This window comes from Mobula birostris, chromosome 14, assembly GCF_030028105.1.
Source record: "Mobula birostris isolate sMobBir1 chromosome 14, sMobBir1.hap1, whole genome shotgun sequence".
NCBI classification, from domain to species: domain Eukaryota; kingdom Metazoa; phylum Chordata; class Chondrichthyes; order Myliobatiformes; family Myliobatidae; genus Mobula; species Mobula birostris.
In genome coordinates this window covers 41,949,435-41,970,388 of record NC_092383.1, presented here as the reverse complement: position 1 = coordinate 41,970,388, position 20,954 = coordinate 41,949,435, and the positions used below count along the sequence as shown (strand labels likewise).

The 20,954-nt window shown below is 43.1% G+C and overlaps 1 protein-coding gene across 2 annotated transcripts in view; it reads left to right on the top strand.

Annotated features, from left to right (window-relative positions):
* myzap (myocardial zonula adherens protein) overlaps positions 1-20,954 on the top strand; it is a 100,360-nt gene that overhangs the window by 29,892 nt on the left and 49,514 nt on the right. Inside the window, exon 3 of one of the 2 annotated variants that reach the window (XM_072278434.1) lies at positions 10,713-10,787. The exons of the other annotated variant lie outside the window; for it this stretch is intronic. Coding sequence (XP_072134535.1) covers positions 10,713-10,787 — 75 coding nt within the window. The remainder of the gene's footprint in view (positions 1-10,712; positions 10,788-20,954) is intronic. 2 annotated transcript variants of the gene reach the window in all.

Below are 20,954 nucleotides of genomic sequence, written 5' to 3'. Positions count from 1 at the left end.
ATCATACATTGCATTGAGGTCGATGAAAAAACCGTAACAATGCAAAATAATGTGTTGACAGCTACAGAGAAAGTGCAGTGCAGATAATCAATAGGTACAAGATCATAATGAAGTATTGTGAGGTCCAGAGTCCTTTTTACTGCACTAGAGATCGGTTCAATAGTCTTATAACAGTGAGGTAGAAGCCATCCTTGTGACAGGTGGTATGTGCTTTCAGCATTTGAATTTTCTGCCTGTGGGGAGAGGGGAGAAGAGGGGATGTCTGGGGTGGGCAGGGTTTTTGATTATGTTGGCTGCTTTACTGAGGAAGAGAGAAGTGCAGACAGAGTCCATGGAGGGGAGGCTGGTTTCTGTGATGTGCAAGGGTACACCTGTGTATACACGTACTTGTGTGTGTGACAATAAACTCCATTTGAACTTGCAGTGGAAGAGCTGGTTAGAATAAGAGAAGACACCTACACATTTTTCCTTATTCATATGTGATAAACGCAGTAGACTGCAGCTTCTCTACCCGCACTCCTGAAATTTACCTTCAGTGATTCCTTGGAGGTCAATTTCAGAAATGGAGTACAGCCTGAAGCCATCACCAAAATGCACCTTCACCACTGGTGTCTGGCTGGAACTTCACCCCCTCATAGATTTCACGCATCAGATGTCCTAAGACGTTAAATGTTGCGTGTGTTTGAATGCAAACTGATTCATTATTACAAATTTTAACAACAACTTGCATTTTCATTGCCACTTTACCACAGTTAAAGATTCACTGCAAAATTAGCATTGGAATTTGACCTTAATCCAGCAGTGCAAATGGTAGCACAAGGAAACAACTCACTCAGAAATGTTTAGGTAGCATCTTTTTAAAAAAAAAAAGTAGCAAGGTTTAGACAGGAACTGCCAGGAGACAAAGCTTCAGAGGTTGAAAATTCCCACCAGCATTAAAGTTAAGAATTAAAAGTGGTCCAATATTTATATTGTGTTGGCCGAAGAGACTGCACATGCTAGAATTTAGAGCAACACAAAAAAGTGCTGGAGGAACTTGGCGGTGCAGTGGAATGTCTTGCTGGCATGAAGCTCATGAAGGTAATAGTGATGGTAATGGCAAATCCAGCAGAACACAGTAACTCAGTCATTCAGGCAGGGAAATAGCTGACGTTTCGGTTAAATGATAGAGGAGAGATGAAGCAAAAGGCAGAGAGCAGGGTGGCAAAGCATACAACACTTCTGAGTGGCATTGTCTCCCCCTGAGAGACCAGACACAATGGGTGACCACTTCAGCAAGCACCAGGGCCAGCTGGAGCTCTCTTTGCCAGCCGTTTTAATTTTCCTCCCCATTCCCACAGCAGCATATCTACCCTTGGCCTCCTTTAGCCGGGGTTGCTAAATACAGACTTTATATTCTACAGGGGTACTCTACTACCCAATAGTCTGAATATTGAATTCTCTAAATTATGTGAATTCACCCTCTGTCCTGTTTCCTCTCCTCCTGATCTACCCAGTTCCATCTATACTGATCCCAGCAACACCCATCACCTTGCTTGTTTCTCTATTTCCCCTCCTCCTCCCAGTCACTCCTCCCAATCGTTCCCCTCACAAACCATTTCCATCTGCCATCTCCACCTCCCTCACTTCATTCCTTGCTCCACCTTCATCTCCTGTCAGTTTTCATAATCTCCGACCTTCAGTTCCACCTATCACCTGGATCCACTATCGCCTGCTGGCTCTTGCTTCACCCCTTCCCTTCACCCTTTTGCACTGACCATCTCCCTCTGCCTTTCAGTCCAGAGGAAGGGTCTCAACCTGAAATGTCCTTTGCCCATTTCTGTCCAGAGATGTGACACGACTTGTTGGTTTCCTCCAGCATCTTGCGTATTGTACTAAGATAATGCCTGTCCCAACTATGGGGTGTTGCAAAGTTCTTTTCAGCTAATGAAATGCAGTTGTAAATGTAACAGTAATATGATCATGGCTAAGGATGTTGATTGTGCGATCGCGCAGGATGGCAAGGAAAATCCTTGCTCTTATTCAGTATGGTGCTAGTGCTTTATGTTTACATCCAGCTTCAAGAGCAGATCCAAGTGCCAATATCATGCCTCCTCCGCAAGGCAACCAAGCAAGCATCTGGCTGGATTACAGTGTTACAGTTCATAGATTTGGATTTAAATCCACAGTCTTTTGATTTAGAAACATAAATGTTATCAAGTGACATGGCTGAGTGGAAGTACATAAAATGCTAGAATTAGAGCAAAGCAGATACTTGGACAGTTAATTGGAAGATTGGAAGCGAACTTCAGGAATTTTAAGGCCAAGGCACTGTTTAACTAGGAGTCAATGTCTGTCAACAAACATGGGCGATGGAGCAATGGGTTTAGTTCAAATAATAACATGAACTACAATTTGATTGTGACTCAGCACCTTAGCCCAGCGTGAGACCTCACAATCCATACAGACGTAACCTGTTCTGCTGTGTACATTGTGTGTTTAGAAGGTGTTGCAGCCTGCCAGGCAAAACTGGGACCACTGCTGTTCGCACCCTGGTGTACGAATGGTTATTCTTTCTGCACCACAGCAGCAGTGGTGTCGTTCCAGGAGCTTCCCGGTCTCCAGTGCTGGTCTGCTGAACCTCTGAAGCTCAGTAAAACTTTTCACTGTGATCCGGCCACATTCAGGGGCAGGCTTGATCCTAATCCACTCACCTTATCTGATTTTACAACAATATGTCAAACATCTCCTTGGGCCATGTCACGTGGAGGGAGAGAGTTTGGGGAGGTGGGGCCTCACTGGACTTAATGGTAGTGTTGGCCAATGTTTCCCATCCCTACAGTGGAGTTGGTGTGTGGACACAGGCTGTAGGCAAGGAGGGGAGGGGAGGAGAGGACTCTGACTCCCAAGCCATATGTTGGACGGTAGCTGATCAGCCTTGGGCTGGGGAGAGTTCCTGCACAGAGTATGACCCACCAACAATGCTATAACCCCACCCACCCTGGCTGCACTCTTCCTGTCTCCTTTTAGCTACTCGTTTGCTCAAGCTTTGGGCTAGAGTCATATAGAGATGCAGCACAGAAAGAGCCCATTTAGACCACTGAGTCTTTGCTGTCCACAAAACAGCCATCTTTAGGCCAATCATGTCCAAATCAATTTTATTCTCTCCACATTCCCATTGACTGCTCCAGATTTTACGAGGATTGTCAAATGGAGTTTCTTTTGAATAACAGCAAGGTGTTGTATTTTGGAAAGTCAAATCGAAATAGGCCTTTCACAGCAAATGACAGGGCCTAGGAAGTGTTGTAGAGCTGAGGGACCTTGGAGTACAAGTGGAATCACAGGTAGACAGGATAGTGAAAAGTGTTTTTGGTATGTTGGCGTTCATAAATCAGGCCATTGGGTATTAAAGTTGGGCCGGTTTTACTCGACACTGGTGAGGTTGCACTTGGAGTACTGTATTCACATTTGGCTGCACTTGGCTAGGTAAGATGTTACTAAACTGGAATGAGTTCCGAAAAAGTTTACAAGGACCTTTTCAGGAGTTGAGCGGCTGAGCTATAGGGAGAGGTTGGACAGATTGGGACTTAACTCCTTGGAGTGTCGGAGACTGAGAGGTGATCATATAGAGGTGTATAAAATTATGAGGGGCAAGCAATCATTTTGCCAGGATTGGGGCAACTTTTTTAGACTCCGGCTGGAAAATGAGCTGCCACATTAATAGGTTGAAGCAGGTTGTGGTTGATAGGAAAGTTGAGAGGGTTATTGACCAAACACTGGCAAATGGGTTGAATTTGGATGGGGCACCTTGGCTGACATGGACCAGTTGGGACAAAGGGCCTTTTTCAGTGCTGTATCAGTCTATGTCATTGAGAGCATCGAGTCTCTCCAAACTGACAGTGAGAGTATCTATTAAACATGGTTTCCTCTCACATCTGCTGTGAATGTGCTGGACAGGAAGTTGTATGAGTCTCTCTGAGAACTCTTTAATTTCTCTCTCCACAAAAACAGATGTTTCTTTGCTAATTTGTATAAAAAATAACAAGCTTTCCTCAGTAAAATACCTGATTTCATTTGTTTTATTTTCACTTCTCTTAATTTTTCTTTCAGTTGTTGACCATCTTTTGGCCACAAGGTTCAACATGCTGTGCCTGTAACACAAATTTCTCCCTTAGCTCTGGGCTGATATATCAGCCTCAATTTGTGTGCTCAAGTTATTGACAACTGCTAGCAGTCTGCTTTCGGCAAAGTATGTAATAATCTGGTGTGAGCATCACACACAACATGCTGGAGGAACACAGCAGGCCAGGCAGCATCTATGGAGAAAAAGTACAGTCGATATTTCAGGCCAAAATGTCGACTGTACTCTTTTCCATAGATGCTCCAACATTTTGTGTGTGTTGTTCGGATTTCCAGCATCTGCAGATTTTTTCTTGTTTGTAATAATATGGTTTGAGACTGATTTCAATAGTTTGACTCTTCAATAAACAAGTCTTTTGACATGTGAAACAATCTATTTCTTTAATAATAGTAGTTAATACAGGTTAACTACCCCTTATCCGAAATGCTTGGGGCCGAACGTCTTTCAGATTTTGTATTTTGGATATATAATGAGAAAGCTTGGGATTGCCATGAGAACATAAGAAAAAGGAGCAGGAGTTGGCCATCTGGCCTGTCAAGCCTGCTCCGCCATTGAGTAAGATCATGGCTGATCTGGCCATGGACTCATCTCGGCCTATCAACCTTCTCCCCATAACCCTTAGTTCCCCTACTGTGCAAACATCTATCCAACCTTGTCTTAGATATATTTACTGAAGTAGCCTCCACTGCTTCATTGTCATTTTCAGAAGTTTTCTGATGACTCTGCCATAGTTGGATGCATCAGCAAGGGAGATGAGGCTGAGTACAGGGCTACGGTAGGAAACTTTGTCACATGGTGTGAGCAGAATTATCTGCAGATTAATGTGAAAAAGTCTAAGGAGCTGGTGGTAGACCTGAGGAGAGCTAAGGTACCGGTGACCCCTGTTTCCATCCAGGGGGTCAGTGTGGACATGGTGGAGGATTACAAATACCTGGGGATATGAATTGACAATAAACTGGACTGGTCTAAGAACACTGAGGCTGTCTACAAGAAGGGTCAGAGCCGTCTCTATTTCCTGAGGAGACTGAGGTCCTCTAACATCTGCCGGACGATGCTGAGGATGTTCTACGAGTCTGTGGTGGCCAGTGCTATCATGTTTGCTGTTGTGTGCTGGGGCAGCAGGCTGAGGGTGGCAGACACCAACAGAATCAACAAACTCATCCGTAAGGCCAGTGATGTTGTGGGGATGGAACTGGACTCTCTCACGGCGGTGTCTGAAAAGAGGATGCTGTCTAAGTTGCATGCCATCTTGGTCAATGTCTCCCACCCACTACATAATGTACTGGTTGGGCACAGGAGTACATTCAGCCAGAGACTCATTCCACCGAGATGCAGCACAGAGTGTCATAGGAAGTCATTCCTGCCTGTGGCCATCAAACTTTACAACTCCTCCCTTGGAGGGTCAGACACCCTGCGCCAATAGGCTGGTCCTGGACTTATTTCCTGACATAATTTACATATTACTGTTTAACTATTTATGGTTCTATTACTATTTATTATTTATAGTGCAACTGTAACGAAAACCAATTTCCCCCGGGATCAATAAAGTATGACTATGACTGAATTCCACAGATTCACTGAACAGTCTTTGTCTTACACTTGTTCATCACAGTTGAAGGCCGTGTGCTTAGCCCCCCTTAGCCCCCCTTGCTGTACTCACTTTACACTCATGGCTATGAGGCTAAGCACAGTCCAAGCGCAGAAGGAGAGACACAGACACGGAATGAACGTTCGCTGAGGCACCACTGTCTTTGGCCGAATCAAAGATGGTGACAAATCAGCATGTAGGAGAGAGATTGAAAATTTGGCTGAGCGGTGCAACAACAAGAGCCTCTTACTCAATGTCAGCAAGACCAAGGAGCTGATTATTGACCAGGAGGAGGAAGCCAGAGGTCCATGAGCCAGTCCTCATTGGAGGATCACAGATGGAAGGGGTTAGCAACTTTAAAGTCCTCAATGTTATCATTTCAGAGGACCTGTCCTGGTCCAGCAATTAAGAAGAAAGCGCAGCTGCATCTCTACTTCCTTTGCAGTTTGTGAAGGTTCAGCTTCATTCAAAGATTCAAAATGCATTTATTATCAATGAATGTATAAATTTTACAACTTTGAGATTTGTTGGCTTAACAGATAGTCACAAAGCATCTAAAACTTTGACAAACTTCATGGAGAGTGTATTGAGTGGTTGCATCACAGCCTGGTATGGAAACACCAATACCCTTGAACAGAAAATCCTACACAATGTAGTGGATACAGTCCAGCTCATCACGGTAAAGCCCTCCTCACCATTGAGCACATCGACATGAAACGTCACAGGAAAACAGCATCCATCATCAGGAACCCCCCACCGTCCAGGTCATGCTGTCTTCTCATTGCTGCCATCTGGAAGAAGGTACAGGAGACATAAGACTCACACCACCATGTTCAGGAACAGTTATTACCCCTCAACCATCAGGCTCTTGTACCAAAGGGGATAACTTCACTCAACTTTATGTGCCCCTGAAATATTCCCACAACCTATGGACTCACTTTCAAGGAATATTCAATTCATGTTCTCAATATTTATTGCTTATTTTAAAATTATTATTTCTTTTTGTATTTGCACAGTTTGTTGTCTGTTGTTCACTGGCTGAATGCCCAAGTTGGTGCGGTCTTTCATTGATTCTGTTATAGTTAGTAATCCATGATGGACTTGTTGAGTATGCCCATAACTAAAGGAATCTCAGGGTTGTTTATGGTGACAGATATGTACTTTGATAATATACTTTGAACTTTTGGTGCTGAAACTCTAACTGTGTTAGATTTTCATCAGTGACAAACTTGCCAATAAATTTATCTGTTAATTTGTGATCAGCAGGCACTTCATCATCACAAGTCTTTAAAAATTTAATGTCATGCCATTGCTTAAATTTCTGCTGGAAGAGCTCAGTGTGTCAGGCAACATCTGTGAAGGCAGAGAGATGTGGATGTTTTGGGTCAAGACCCAGTATCAGGTTTGAAAGTGTAGAGAGGGAGAAAGATAGTATAAAGAGGATAGAATAGAGACAGTATAAAGAGGAAAAGGAGAGTATAAAGAGGAAAAAGGAAGGAATGTTATCCACCTGTTCCTCTCATCCCATTACCCAATTGTTTTTCCCTTTCCCACCTTGTTCCATCACCCACACAATATGCATACTGAGTTCAAGTTCAACTTTAATTGTCATTCAACAATAGGCATGTATATAGCTAAACAAAACAGCATTCCTCCGGGTCCAAGGTACAAAACACAGACAAATGAATGGTGCATGGGATGTTTTCTTGAAATTGAATTGACTTTATTACTTATATCCTTCATATATGTAACACCCTGGGAAAGGTTTCACTGCTAATGTAATGGTTTTTCTGTAGCAGCAGTGTTTGGGTTGTGACTAGAGATAACAGGGGCTTTGGAATGTGCGCTGTCCAATGAAGGTTTTTTTTCTTGTTGTGTGCCTGAGACCGAGTTGATCTGAGTCTTTTGTTTGGCGAGAGAGGAGGAGAGAAACCGTGAGAAAGGGAGGCCGTAGACCGCAGGACGGAGTGGAATTGGAGTGGGGCTGGGAGTCGATGGAGCCCGGGGAAATCGATGGAGGACCAATGGAAGGGAAACCGTGAGCTCCAACATGCACATTAGACTGTTTCATTAAAATGGGCCCTTTCTTTTTCATTTTACTTTCCTAACTCTTTAGTCAAATTAAGAATTATAAAGCTAAATCGTTTAGTTCCATATGAGGTACTGCCTGTTATTTTGTGGTACTGATTTGTAACAGGGTGACACATCACACAGTATCCACACAAACAGGAGGTTTTACACCTCAGATTTCACATGTTTGGTGGAGCCAGAGACTGTCGTCCCTAGGCTGACATCGCCAGCCAAGCCTGAGAGTTACATATATATGAGGAGTAAAAATCATTATGTTACATCTCTGTCTGAATGTGCAATTTCTAATAAATAGTATGTACAACAGGACAGTCAAAATAATATAGAAATACAGCTGTCAGCATGAATTAATCAGTCTGATGTCCTGCTGGAAGAAGCTGTCCCGGAGCCTGTTGGTTCTGGCTTTTATGCTGCCGTACCGTTTCCCGTAGCGGCTGGAACAGTTTGTGGTTGGGGTGACTCGGGTCCCCAATGATCTGTCTGGCCCTCTTTACACACCTGTCTTTTTAAAAGTCCTGAATAGTGGGAAGTTCACATCTACAGATGCACTGGGCTGTCTGTAGCACTCTCTGCAGAGTCCTGCGATTGAGGGAAGTATAGTTTCCATACCAGGCAGTGATGCAGCCAGTCAGGATGCTCTCAATTGTGCCCCTATGGAAGGTTCTTCGGATTTGGCAGCCAAACTGTCTGAGATGAGGCACGTTCTGCAAGAATAAGCATACAGCAGTTGCTCATCTCCTACCCCTCCCACAAATGATTGCATCTGCACATTGTCCATCCTTGGCGTCTGATGTGCAGAGTTCACCATAGCCATGTTGGTCAGTGAGACACGAGATTCGTCCCTCACCGGAGGTGATGTGGAAGACTCATCCCCAGCTTTGTAGGAGCAGTGGGAAACTCTGGATGTTCCAGTTGGACTTGTCTGTCCCTAAGGGTTGTTTCATGAGATGTCATAATATGTAAATAACATACAATATTATTTTTCATTTAATTTCTTGGGAAGAACAGGGAACTACAGATTAAAGTTAGTAAAAGGCCAAGTAGTGCAGAAGCCAGGGCATCGCCCTCATGAAACATTAATGACATTTTGATTGGACTCTCAAGCAGAGCTGTGGTGGCAAACAGCCTGAAGTCACTTCCGCTCCATTTGAGTAGATGGGCTTAGTAACCTTTGTGGTCTTGTGGAAACGACGTGTCTGTCTGCCGCAGTGATCCTGAGCGGCTGGTTTTCATGGATAAGACCTTTGGATCTTTGCCACATGCTTTTCTTGCATTTTGTTCTGATTTGAGGGATCTTACTTTTTCCATTTCTTCACCAGCTCAAAGCTCACTTGTGTCCATTGATAGGATGGGAATTAATCTGACAATATCTTTTGCCCTCTGAAAGATAGAGTGGACTGAAATCCCTACAAGAATGTGCACCTGTATCAGTAATTGATAATTGGTTTATTAATGTCACATGTACTGTGATAAAGCTTTTGTTTGCCTACTGTCCAGACAGATCATTCCGTATATAAGTACATTGAGGTAGAGTGAAAGAAAAAAAAACAGAAGACAGAATATAGTGTTACAGTTGCCTAGAAAGTGCAGGTCAGGCAGTTGGTCAACTTGCATCTGACCTGACCTATAGTAACGCAGGTCCTCTGTAATGTGGATGCATCTAATAAATTATAAAGTGTTTTGACAAGACCATGTGAGCAAGATTGATTGCCCTATCTACAGAAGATGTGTTATTCCTGAAGTCGGTATAGTTACGGATTCCTGGGCTGAGAGGTTTACTCTGTGAAGAGAGAATGAGGAAATGTTTTTCTGGAGTTTAAAGAATGGGAGGGGTTGTCATTGAGATCTGCAAACTTCAAAGTGGGGCTGATGAGGTGAACACCGTGAGGCAGGAGACATAAACGGCAGAGGAATGGTAATGTCCTTTGTGCAAACAGTCATAAACCTTTTGAGTTTCCAATCTGGGGTGGCTGAGGCTGCTCTGTCACTGTGTGTTTATGGCTCAAAATAATGGAAAGAAAGGGAATTGGAGAGGAAGGTGGGAATGGGGAAACACCATCAATCACAATGGCAGAGTAGGTCAAGACTCCTATTTCTGACACTCTTAGCGATTTTTGAATTTTCTGCAGGTTGAAGATTAAAGTTGAAGTTATTCAGAATTTCCTGACACCATGGAACTGCAGTTGGAGTTGGGTTGTTAATCTGTAATGCAAATTCCCATTCAGCTATCACAGTTACTGGAGATTACATTGTGGCACACAGGATCAGTGCTAAAACTGGCTGCTGAATTCTCAGTCAATAAGCACACTATGGTGCAGAGCCTTATGAAATGGGTATATCCCAGTTTTGGTCTGCTGGATGTGTCCAGTTATCTAATTTCAGCTGGGGTGACATTGTTGCCTTCGAATGAAGCCTGGAGAGCAATCCAACAGGCTCCTGTTTCACTTCAAGTGGTTTCAACTCTGCTTAATTCAGTGAACCACACTTCGTATGCTATGCATTAGCTGAAATATGTAAATCTTCATCAGTTTTATGATAGTAAATGGAATGAGTCATAAAATGAGGTGGTTGTGACTGTTACCACAAAATCTTCTGTGGGTATGAGCTGAGTAATCCAGCAAACGCAGCCACAGGCCAAGCAATGTTGTGTTTAAAGATAGTTCATTGCTCTTATGTGGTATGAGAAATTAGACTCTACTAAGAGACAGTAACCTTATTTTAATTTAGAATGCCAAACTTTATCATAAAATTGATTTTTTTTCAGCTAACTTATAAAGTTTTCTGCTTCACTTCACCATGATGCTTCCCATTGGAAATTATTCTTTTATTTGATATCTGGTTTCAAAAGGAAGAGGAAAACCAGTGAGGAGCTTACAGATTGAGTAATGTTGCTCTCAAACTCCTTTCTTACTGCAGGAAGAGAAAACAAGCACAGGAAACAGGAAGCAGCCTGGATCCCTTCATGCTGAAAGTGACAAATCCTCAGATCTGGTGAGAGCCATGGATAATGCAGGACCCACAGGCCCTCCTGTAGGATAGTGTCAGTGTACCAGCTAGTTAACATTGCCTCTCCTTTAAATGTGGCAATACAGTCCTGATCTCCCATTTCTCACCTCATGCCTCTGATCATTAGAATGGCCTTTTTACTCCTTTCCCCCAGTCATCTGACTCCCTGCAATTCCCTGCCCTGAGACAGTATGGAATTATTGTTTGGAAGTACAGAGTGCCGTATATTTTAGAAAGTACAATTTTAGAAACTGTTCCTGCAGTTTCCGTGTTCTCATCTCCAATCTCTTAATGGTCTGAGGGTGGATAAATCTCCTTGACCTGATGGAATGCACTCTCAGGTTCTGAAGGAAATAGCTGGAAAGATTGCGGATGCATTAACAATGATCTTTCAAGAATCAATAGATTCTGGCATTGTACTGGATGACTGAAAAATTGCAAATATTACTCCACTATTTAAGAAGGATGGGAGGCAGCAGAAAGATAACTATAGAGCTGTTAGCCTGACATCAGTGGTTGGGAAGTTGTTGGAATCGATTGTTAGGGATGAGATTATGGCGTACCTGGAGGAACATGACAAGATAAGCCAAAGCCAGCATGGTTTCCTGAAAGGAAAATCCTGCCTGACAAACCTACTGCAATTTTCTTGAGGAAATTACAAGTAGGGTAGACAAAGGAGATGCAGTGAATGTGGTGTATTTGGATTTTCAGAAGGTCTTTGACAAGGTGCCGCACATGAGGCTGCTTAGCAAGATAAGAGTCCCTGGAATTACAGGGAAGTTACTAGCATGGGTGGAGCATTGGCTGGTTTGCAGGAAACAGAAAGTGGGAATAAAGGGATCCTATTCTGGCTGGCTGCTGGTTACCAGTGGAGTTCCACGGGTCGGTGTTGGGACTGCTGCTTTTTACGATGTACGTCAATGATTTGGACGATGGGATTAATGGATTTGTGGCTAAATTTGCCGATGATACAAAGATAGGTGGAGGAGTGGGTCGTGTTGAAGAAACAGAGAGCCTGCAGAGAGACTTAGATAGTTTAGGGGAATGGGCAAAGAAATGGAAAGACTATTATTTATACGGGAAGAGAATTCAAATTACAGAGATGCAAAGGGTCCTTGTGCAGGATATCCTAAAGGTTAACCTCCCAGTTGAGTCGTAGGTGAAGAAGGCGAATGCAATGTTGGCTTTCATTTCCAGAGGTATAGAATATAAGAGCAAGGATCTGATGTTAAGGTTCTATAAGGCACTCGTGAGACCACACTTGGAGTATTGTGTGCAGTTTTGGGCTCCTTACTTTAGAAAGGATATACGGACGTTAGAGAGGGTTCAGAGTAGATTCATGAGAATGATTCCAGGAATGAAAGGGTTACCGTATGAGGAACGTCTGGCAGCTCTTGGGCTGTATTCCCTGGAGTTCAGGAGAATGAAGGAGGATCTCATAGAAACATTCTGAATGTTAAAAGGCTTGAACAGATTAGATATGGCAAAGCTATTTCTCATGGTAGGGGAGTCTAGGACAAGAGGGCACGACTTCAGGATTGAAGGACGTCCATTTAGAGCAATGATGCAGAGAAATTACTTTAGTCAGAGGGTGGTAAATCAGTGAAATTTTTTTGCTATGAGTGGCTGTGGAGGGCAAGTCACTGGGTGCATTTAAGGCAGAGATAGGTAGGTTCTTGATTATCCAGGGCATCAAAGGGTATGGGGAGAAGGCAGGGGAGTGGGGGTGATGACTGGAAGAATTGGATCAGCCCTTTATTGAATGGTGAAGCAGATTCGATGGGCTGAATGGCCTACTTCTGCTCCTATATCTTATGGTCTTATGGTTTCAGCCTCTGCCCCTGAGTTGGCACCCCATTAATTTCCTTCTCATAGGCTTTAAGACTGCCCCAAAACCCCACCATTTGCCGTTCATCTTAAAAACTTTTCTTGATAATTACCCACGTAATTATCATGGTAAGATGAAGGAACACATACCAATCCTCATAGAGGGATCAGAAGTGGAGAGAGTGAGCAGTTTCAAGTTCCTGGGTGTCAAGATCTCTGAGGATCTAACCTGGCCCCAACATATTGATGTAGTTATAAAGAAGGCAAGACTGTGACTATACTTCATTAGGAGTTTGAAGAGATTTGGTATGTCAACAAATGCACTCAAAAACTTCTATAGATGTACTGTGGAGAGCATTCTGTCAGGCTGCATCGCTTCCTGGTATGGTGGGGGGGGAGGAACTACTGCACAGGACCAAAAGAAGCTGCAGAGGGTCACCAATTTAGTTGGCTCCATCTTGGGTACTAGCCTACAAAGTACCCAGGACATCTTCAAGGAGCGGTGTCTCAGAAAGGCAGCGTCCATTATTAAAGGCTTCCAGTACCCAGGTGATGCCCTTTTCTCACTGTTGCCGTCAGGTAGGAAGTACAGAAGCCTGAAGGCACACACTCAGTGATTCAGGAACAGCTTCTTCCCCTCTGCCATCCGATTCCTAAATGGACATTGAACACTGCCTCACTTTTTTAATATGTATTATTTCTGGTTTTTGCTTGATTTTTAATCTATTCAATATACGTATACTGTAATTGATTTACTTAATATTATTTTTTTCTATATTATGTATTGCATTGAACTGCAGCTGCCAAGTTAAACAAATTTCACGTCACATGCTGGTGATAATAAACCTGATTCTGCTGTTCTTCCGAGCCTCCCAATCCACCGGTATTTCAACTTCAAAGTCATCCTAATGCCATCAGCCCTTCCAACATCTGCACCTCCTTTATCCACTGTTCTTTAGTCTACTCTCATTTAGTGGAGCATCCAACACTCCCTCAGTCTGCACTTCCATTGTGAGAATCTTCAGAAACTATGAGGAGTTTATGTTAGTAAAGGATGTACTAGCATTAGAGAGGGTCCAGAGGAGGTTCATGAGAATTATCCCAGAAATGAAAGGGTTAATGTATGAGGAATACTTGATGGTTCTGGGCTTGTACTCACTGGAATTTAGAAGAATGATGGGGGGTGGGTGGGATCTCATTGAAACTTACTGAATATTGGAATGCATAGATAGATTGATTCCAATAGTGGGGTAATCTAGGACCAGAGGGCACAGTCTGAGAATAGAAGGACATGCCTATAGAGCAGAAATGAGGAGTAATTTCTTTCACTAGAAGGTGGTGAATCTGTGAAATTCACTGCTACAGAAAACCGTCGAGAGTTCATTGGATATATTTAAAGTGGAGGTTGATAGGTTCTTGCTTAGAAAGTGCATCCAATGTTATGAGGAGAAAGCAGGGAAATAGATTTGAGAGGGATAATAAATCAGCCACAATGGAGTGCCAGATCAGACTTAATGGGCTAAATCACTTAATTTTGTTCCTATGTATTCTGGTCTTATGGTCTTATACATGTCCCTATCTACAAGATTGGTCAGTGTGGATGCGAACGCAAATGAACATTCGACTAAACTATGTGCATGACATTGCACCAACATTAGTTTGAAATGGCCACCTTGAATAAAGGATGCTCCAGTGTCAGCTACTATTGAACTAGACTGCTTAGTAGTACTTGCAGCAGCACCAAAGGTATCCGCTGATACTACACCAGCAATGAAGATGGGCTGTTGCTGCTTGTGACAGTATCAGGAGACAGGAGACAGGATACTGAGGATCTAACCTGGAGTGAGATTAGAGCCGGGTTCTGTCAGCAGTAGGTGTGGTGAGGAAGCAGACGTGTTGTTATGTCAGGAACTTGAACAGTTTGAGCAAGCTTGACCATTTCTCCTGTGCACAGCCCATGTGGAGGTGTGCTTTAAGGTGAAGCTGGTAACAGAGCTGGAGATATGCATGATGTTGGTGAATCTACCAGCTCCAGAATCCACGGACATGAGCACTTCAAGAGCTCTGCAGAAAGCCCCGTAGGGTTCACTTTGATGTTGAAGGTGCTGAAGGAAATCAAACAGTATTAGTTATCATGGTGGACCTAACTCTTGAGGGAAGGTTGAATCTGAGCGTGGGAGGGAGTTTCAAATGCATCATGATCTGGAGGAATGGAACGTCAGGATCACCGATGATCTAATTTCCTCTTACATTCCAAAGATGTGTACATTGGCAAATTAGTTTCCCTAGTGTGTAGGGAAGTGGGAGAACTTGAGTGAAATTTTTGGGAACGTGGGGAGAATAAAAATGGAATATATGTAGGAATGGTTTAAACGGCTGGTTGATGATCAGAGTAGAGTCAGTGGTTACAGGGTCTGTATGAACCTAATAGTCTACAACCTGCAGACCAGAGTCAGTGGCTACAAAGAAACTGCCCAAAAAAAACAGAAGGAGATGGAGAGTGAGGCAGGAGGTTGACTGTCTTTGTAGGGTGAAACCCCTTGCTTTGGTAATGAGATTTGGTACAGAAGACTGAACACACACACTCAATTATTGAGGAACAGCTTCTTCTCCTCTGCCATCTATTTTCTAAATGGACATTGAACCCAAGAACACTACCTCACTACTTTTTTATTTCTATTTTTGCACGACTTATTTGTCATGGCTGTTTAATATACAGATGTATACTTACTGTAATTCATTTTTTTTCCCTAAATCTATCATGTCTTGCTTTGTACTGCTGCTGGAAAATTAACAAATTTCATGATGTATGCCAGTGATATGAAACCTGATTCTGATTCTGAGGTGGGACAGATGAATTGAGTCCTCTGGTGAAACGGGGCAGATGCAGAGTGTCGGACTACTGCTGGAATGATCATCAGCTTTGTGGTTTCAAATGAGTCCCAGCAATGTGAGGGAGTAGATATGGAAGGCAGTGCCGTCTTGTGGAAAGGTGCTGTGGGGTCCCTGGAATTGGGAGAGACACTGAGGGGAAGAAACTATGCTTACAAGAAACTGTACTAGTGGCTAGAGAGAAACTGGTGAAGAGATGTAACAAAGGGGTCTTCACATGGAGTGGCTACAGAGTAGTCTTAGAGAATCTTCCACACAGAATAATGCTTGCTGACTTAGAGCAGGTGGAAGGTGACACAGATATTCAATGTTCTGGTTCTTTTGTTGGCCAAGGAATGGGATCTTGCTCCTGTTCAGTAGGAGAAGCTTCGATAATTCACTTAGTGTACCGAAAGCTTGTCTCACATACTGTTCATACTGATCAAGTCATTACACAGTGCACTGTGGTAGTGCAAGTTAAAACAATAACAATGCAGAATAAAGTGTAACAGCTACAGAGAAAGTGCAGGGTAGGTAGACAATAAGGTGAAAGATATTTCACAACAAGGCAGATTGCGAGGTCACACACAAAATGGTGGAGGAACTTAGCAAATTAGGCAGCACCTTTTGGAGGGGAATATACAGTCAATGTTTCAGGCTAAGATCTCCAACTTTTCAGTCTCTGCAGACTCTGTTACATTAAGATTGTGAGCTCAAGAGTCCATCTTACTGTACTGGGGAACCGTTCAATAATCTTATTACTGAAAGGTGGAAGCTGCCCTTGAGCCTGGTGCTACAAGCTTTCAGGCTTTTGTATCTCCTGCCCAATGGAACAGAATAGAAGAGAGGATGCCCAGGGTGAGTGGGGTCTTTGATCATCAGAGCTGGAAAAGAGTTAAAGTAACTGTGAAAGACTGGGCCATGAAAGTCCAGATTGTTCAAGATGTATGATGTATAAGCAAGCCAAGATTGGAAGATACTCATTGCAGATGCAGTTTTGTAACTGAGAGGACTATGAAAATCAGTTAATTAAATGTATTAATACACCTATCTATCATCAATATTTGATGGCTTCAAGAGTTTATTATTTTTTTAAAGGTGGAATTCAAGGCAGCTTTTGTTGTGAACAGTGTGAGTTTATCTTTAAGAACTGAGTTTATCACATGGTATGATACCTTATTGCACGAGACACTGCAGTGTGGTTTGAGAGGGCTGCCCACATTTAATGATGTTCTGTTGCCTCGTCTGACTGGCGGTGTTGGCAGCAACACCAAAGAAGTCAGGGACACTGCACTAGCTTGTCATTCCTCAAAGCTTCTTTAGTTCTCTTTCTTCAGCACTATTCGAATCCGCAACTGCTGATCTAGTTGACGGTGTGAGGACAACGCAGTTTAAGGTGAAAATGCAACCTGACGAATGAGGTGTTGTAGTGTTATGTTGCTGCACCTGGAATGGTGGCAGTCTTGGGGTCTCTGCAACTATAGAGCGGCAAACCTTCACAATACCCCTCTAAAACCTGTGAGCTCATCTGGGAAATTCCTCAGTGTGCCTGTGAGACTGTGCTGAGGGGCAATTCATCACAAAGCTAGTGATCACTATGTTCTCGTTAAATACAGTCTCACCCAAGTGCTAGGAATTATTAGGTATAATCATACTGAATGTTGAAAGACCTAGACAGAGTGGACATGGAGACAATATTTCCATGAGTGGGGCATTCTTTGGCCAAAGGACACAGCCTCAGAATAGAAGGATGCCCCTTTAAAACAGAGATGAGGATAAACTTATTTAGCTAGAGGCTGATGATTCTATGTAATTCATTGCCGCAAATGGGAGGCAAATCATTGGGTGTACTTAGAGCTGAAGTTGATAGGTTCTTGATTAGTCAGGGCATCAAAGGTTACGGGGAGAATGCAGGAGAATGGTGTTGGGAGGGATAATAAATCAGCCATGATTGAATGGTGGAGCAGACTTTATGAGCCAAATGGCTGAATCCTGCTCCTAATGTCTTAAGGCGTTATAGCTTATGGTCTAGTCAGCGTGGTTTTGTGTGAATGGTCAAACTAGGGATATCAACATTGCTCTATGCAGGGGGAGATCTTGCTTCACTTTAATTTGAGTTATTTGTGGAGGTAATGAAGATGACTAAAGGCTCTAGAAGTTGTCTACATGGATTTTCATAAAGTACTTGACAAGATCTGTCATGGTAGCTTGGCGCAGAAGATTAAGTCCACAGTGAGATGGTATGTTGGGTACAAACTTGGTCTAGTTATAGAAGGTAGAGGTTATTTGTGGAGGGATATTTTTCTGGCTGGTGGTTTGTAACCTGCGATATTCCACGAGGATCTGTGCTGGGACCTTTGCTTATAATATAATTTGGATGAAAGTGTAAAATAAGAATCAAAATCAGATTTATGATCACTGACATATGTCATGAAATTTGTTGTTTTGTGGCGCCAGTACTGTGCAAGACATAGAAGTTACTAGAAGTTGCAAAATAAATATAGTTCAAAAGAAGAATGAGGTAGTGATCATAGGTTCATGGACCATTCAGAAATCTAATAGTGGAAGGGTAGAAGCTGTCCTTAAAATATTGAGTGTTGGTCTTCAAGCTCTTGTACCTGCTTCCCAGTGGTAATAATGGGAAGAGGACTTATCCCGAATGCGGAAGGTCCTTAATGATAGATGCTGCCTTCTTAAGATACCACCTCTTGAAGATATCCTCAGTGGTGGGGAGGGTTGTACCTGTGATGGAAATGGGTGAGCCTACAATTATCGGCAAGCTTGCAATCCTGTGCATTGGAGGTTCGATACCAGTTGGTGACTTGCCATATTACCAAAGACCTTTTCAAATTCCTATAGAGGTACTGTGGAGAGCATTGAACTGGTTGTATTGCAGTCTGGTTTGGAGGGGCCACTGCACAGAATTTCCTTTTTTTTTTTTTTTTTTTTGGCTCTCTTTTTGCACTACCTATTTAATTTAATTATATATTTTTATTGTAATTTGTAGTTTTTTTATTAAGTATTGTAATGTACTGTTACCGCAAAATAACATATTCCATGCCATATGCCAGTACCTCATTCTGATTCTGATGTAACCAGTCAGAATACTCCCAATGGTACATATATGGAAATTTGCAAAGGTCTCTTGTGACATACCAAATCTTCCCTTACTCCTAATGAAGTATAGACACTGGTATGTCTTCTTTGTGATTGCATCACTGTGGTGTGCCCAGCATATTGATGTATTGACATCCAGGAACTTGAGTCTGCTCGCCCTTTCCACTGTTGACCCCTCAATGAGGACTGCTGTGTGTTCTCCTGGCTTCCCCTTCCTGAAGTCAATCAATTCCTTGGTCTCACAGACATTGGGTGCAAGATTGTTGCAACACCACTCAAATAGCTATGTATCTCACTCCTGTGTGCCTCCTTGTCACTATCTGTTCTCATTAGTAAGTCTAATTTTTATTAACGACCTGGATGTGGGGGTAGAAGGGTGGGTTGGCAAGTTTGCAGACGACACAAAGGTTGGTGATGTTGTAGATAGTGTAGAGGATTGTCAAAGATTGCAGAGAGACATTGATAGGATGGAGAAGTGGGCTGAGAAGTGGCAGATGGAGTTCAACCCGGAGAAGTGTGAGGTGGTACACTTTGGAAGGACAAACTCCAAGGCAGAGTACAAAGTAAATGGCAGGATACTTGGTAGTGTGGAGGAGCAGAGGGATCTCGGGGTACATGTCAACAAATCCCTGAAAGTCGCCTCACAGGTGGATAGGGTAGTTAAGAAAGCTTATGGGGTGTTAGCTTCCATAAGTCGAAGGATAGAGTTTAAGAGTCACGATGTAATGATGCAGCTCTATAAAACTCTGGTTAGGCCACACTTGGAGTATTGTGTCCAGTTCTGGTCACCTCACTATAGGAAGGATGTGGAAGCATTGGAAAGGGTACAGAGGAGAATTACCAGGATGCTGCCTGGTTTTGAAAGTATGCATTATGATCAGAGATTAAGGGAGCTAGGGCTTTACTCTTTGGAGAGGAGGATGAGAGGAGACATGATAGAGGTGTACAAGATAATAAGAGGAATAGATAGAGTGGATAGCCAGCACCTCTTCCCCAGGGCACCACTGCTCAATACAAGAGGACATGGCTTTAAGGTAAGGGGTGGGAAGTTCAAGGGGGATATTAGAGGAAGGTTTTTTTACTCAGAGAGTGGCTGGTGCGTGGAATGCACTTCCTGAGTCAGTGGTGGAGGCAGATACACTAGTGAAGTTTAAGAGACTACTAGACAGGTATATGGAGGAATCTAAGGTGGGGGCTTATATGGGAGGCAGGGTTTGAGGGTCGGCACAACATTGTGGGCCGAAGGGCCTATACTGAGCTGTACTGTTTTATGTTCTAATTAGTATAGTTTTATTAGCAGGTTTGCAGGTGATGCTGAAATTGTTGGAGCTGTTGACAGTGAGGAAGTTTGTCAAAGGATATAGCAGGATTTAGATCAGTTTGAAATATGGACAGAGATGTGGTAGACTGAGTTCAATCTAAAAAAATGTGGGGTGATGCAAGCACAAGAGGAAAGTACCTGGTGAGTGCAGGGCCCTGAGAAACATTGGTGTACAGAAGGATCTCGAGGTGTAAGCTCATAGCTCCATGAAAGGGACAACACAAATGGATAGAATGTTAAAGCAGGCATGTGGCATGCAATGCCTCCCTCATTTGGGAAATAAGGTATAAAATTTGACAAGTCATGTCATAGCTGCATAAAATGTTGATCAGGCCATCTTTGGAGTATTGTTTGCAGTTGTGATTGTCACACTATAGGATGTAAAGGCTTTGGACAGGGTGCAAAAGAGGTTTACAAGATGTTACTTGGATTAGAGAGTTTGGACCTACTTGGATTGTTTTCTCTGAATTGTCAGATAGGAGTATGTAAAATTATGAGAGGCATAGATAGGTAAAGTATTTTCCCGTGATGGACAGGTCAAATACTTCCAAGGAGGGCCAAAAATAGGAGATTTATGAGGCAATCTTTTCAGACAGAGAGGGGTATGTGCCTGGAATACCCAATGGAAGTGGTTGAAGCAGATACAACAGCAACATTTTGAAAGAATTTTGATAGCATGAATCAGCAGCTAAAGAGCAGATATGTGAGCAGGCAAATGGGACTGATTTCATTTGGCGTCATGGTCCATAACACCATGACATTATAAGATATAGGAGCAGAATTAAGCCATTTGGCCCATCATGTCGGCAGGAGGAGAAGATGGCGGCACGACGCAGCTCGCAGCGGCCACTCCGGTGGTGATGTCTGTTATCTGTCAAGTAGAGTGCCGTGCACAATTCTGATTTGATGGAGACAGACGTGAGAGCATGGAGGAACATCTGGAGAAACTTCTGAAATGCCTGCTTGGCTGCTGCTGCTACTGTGTGATCCAGAATCTCCGGAGGGGAAGGCCTCGA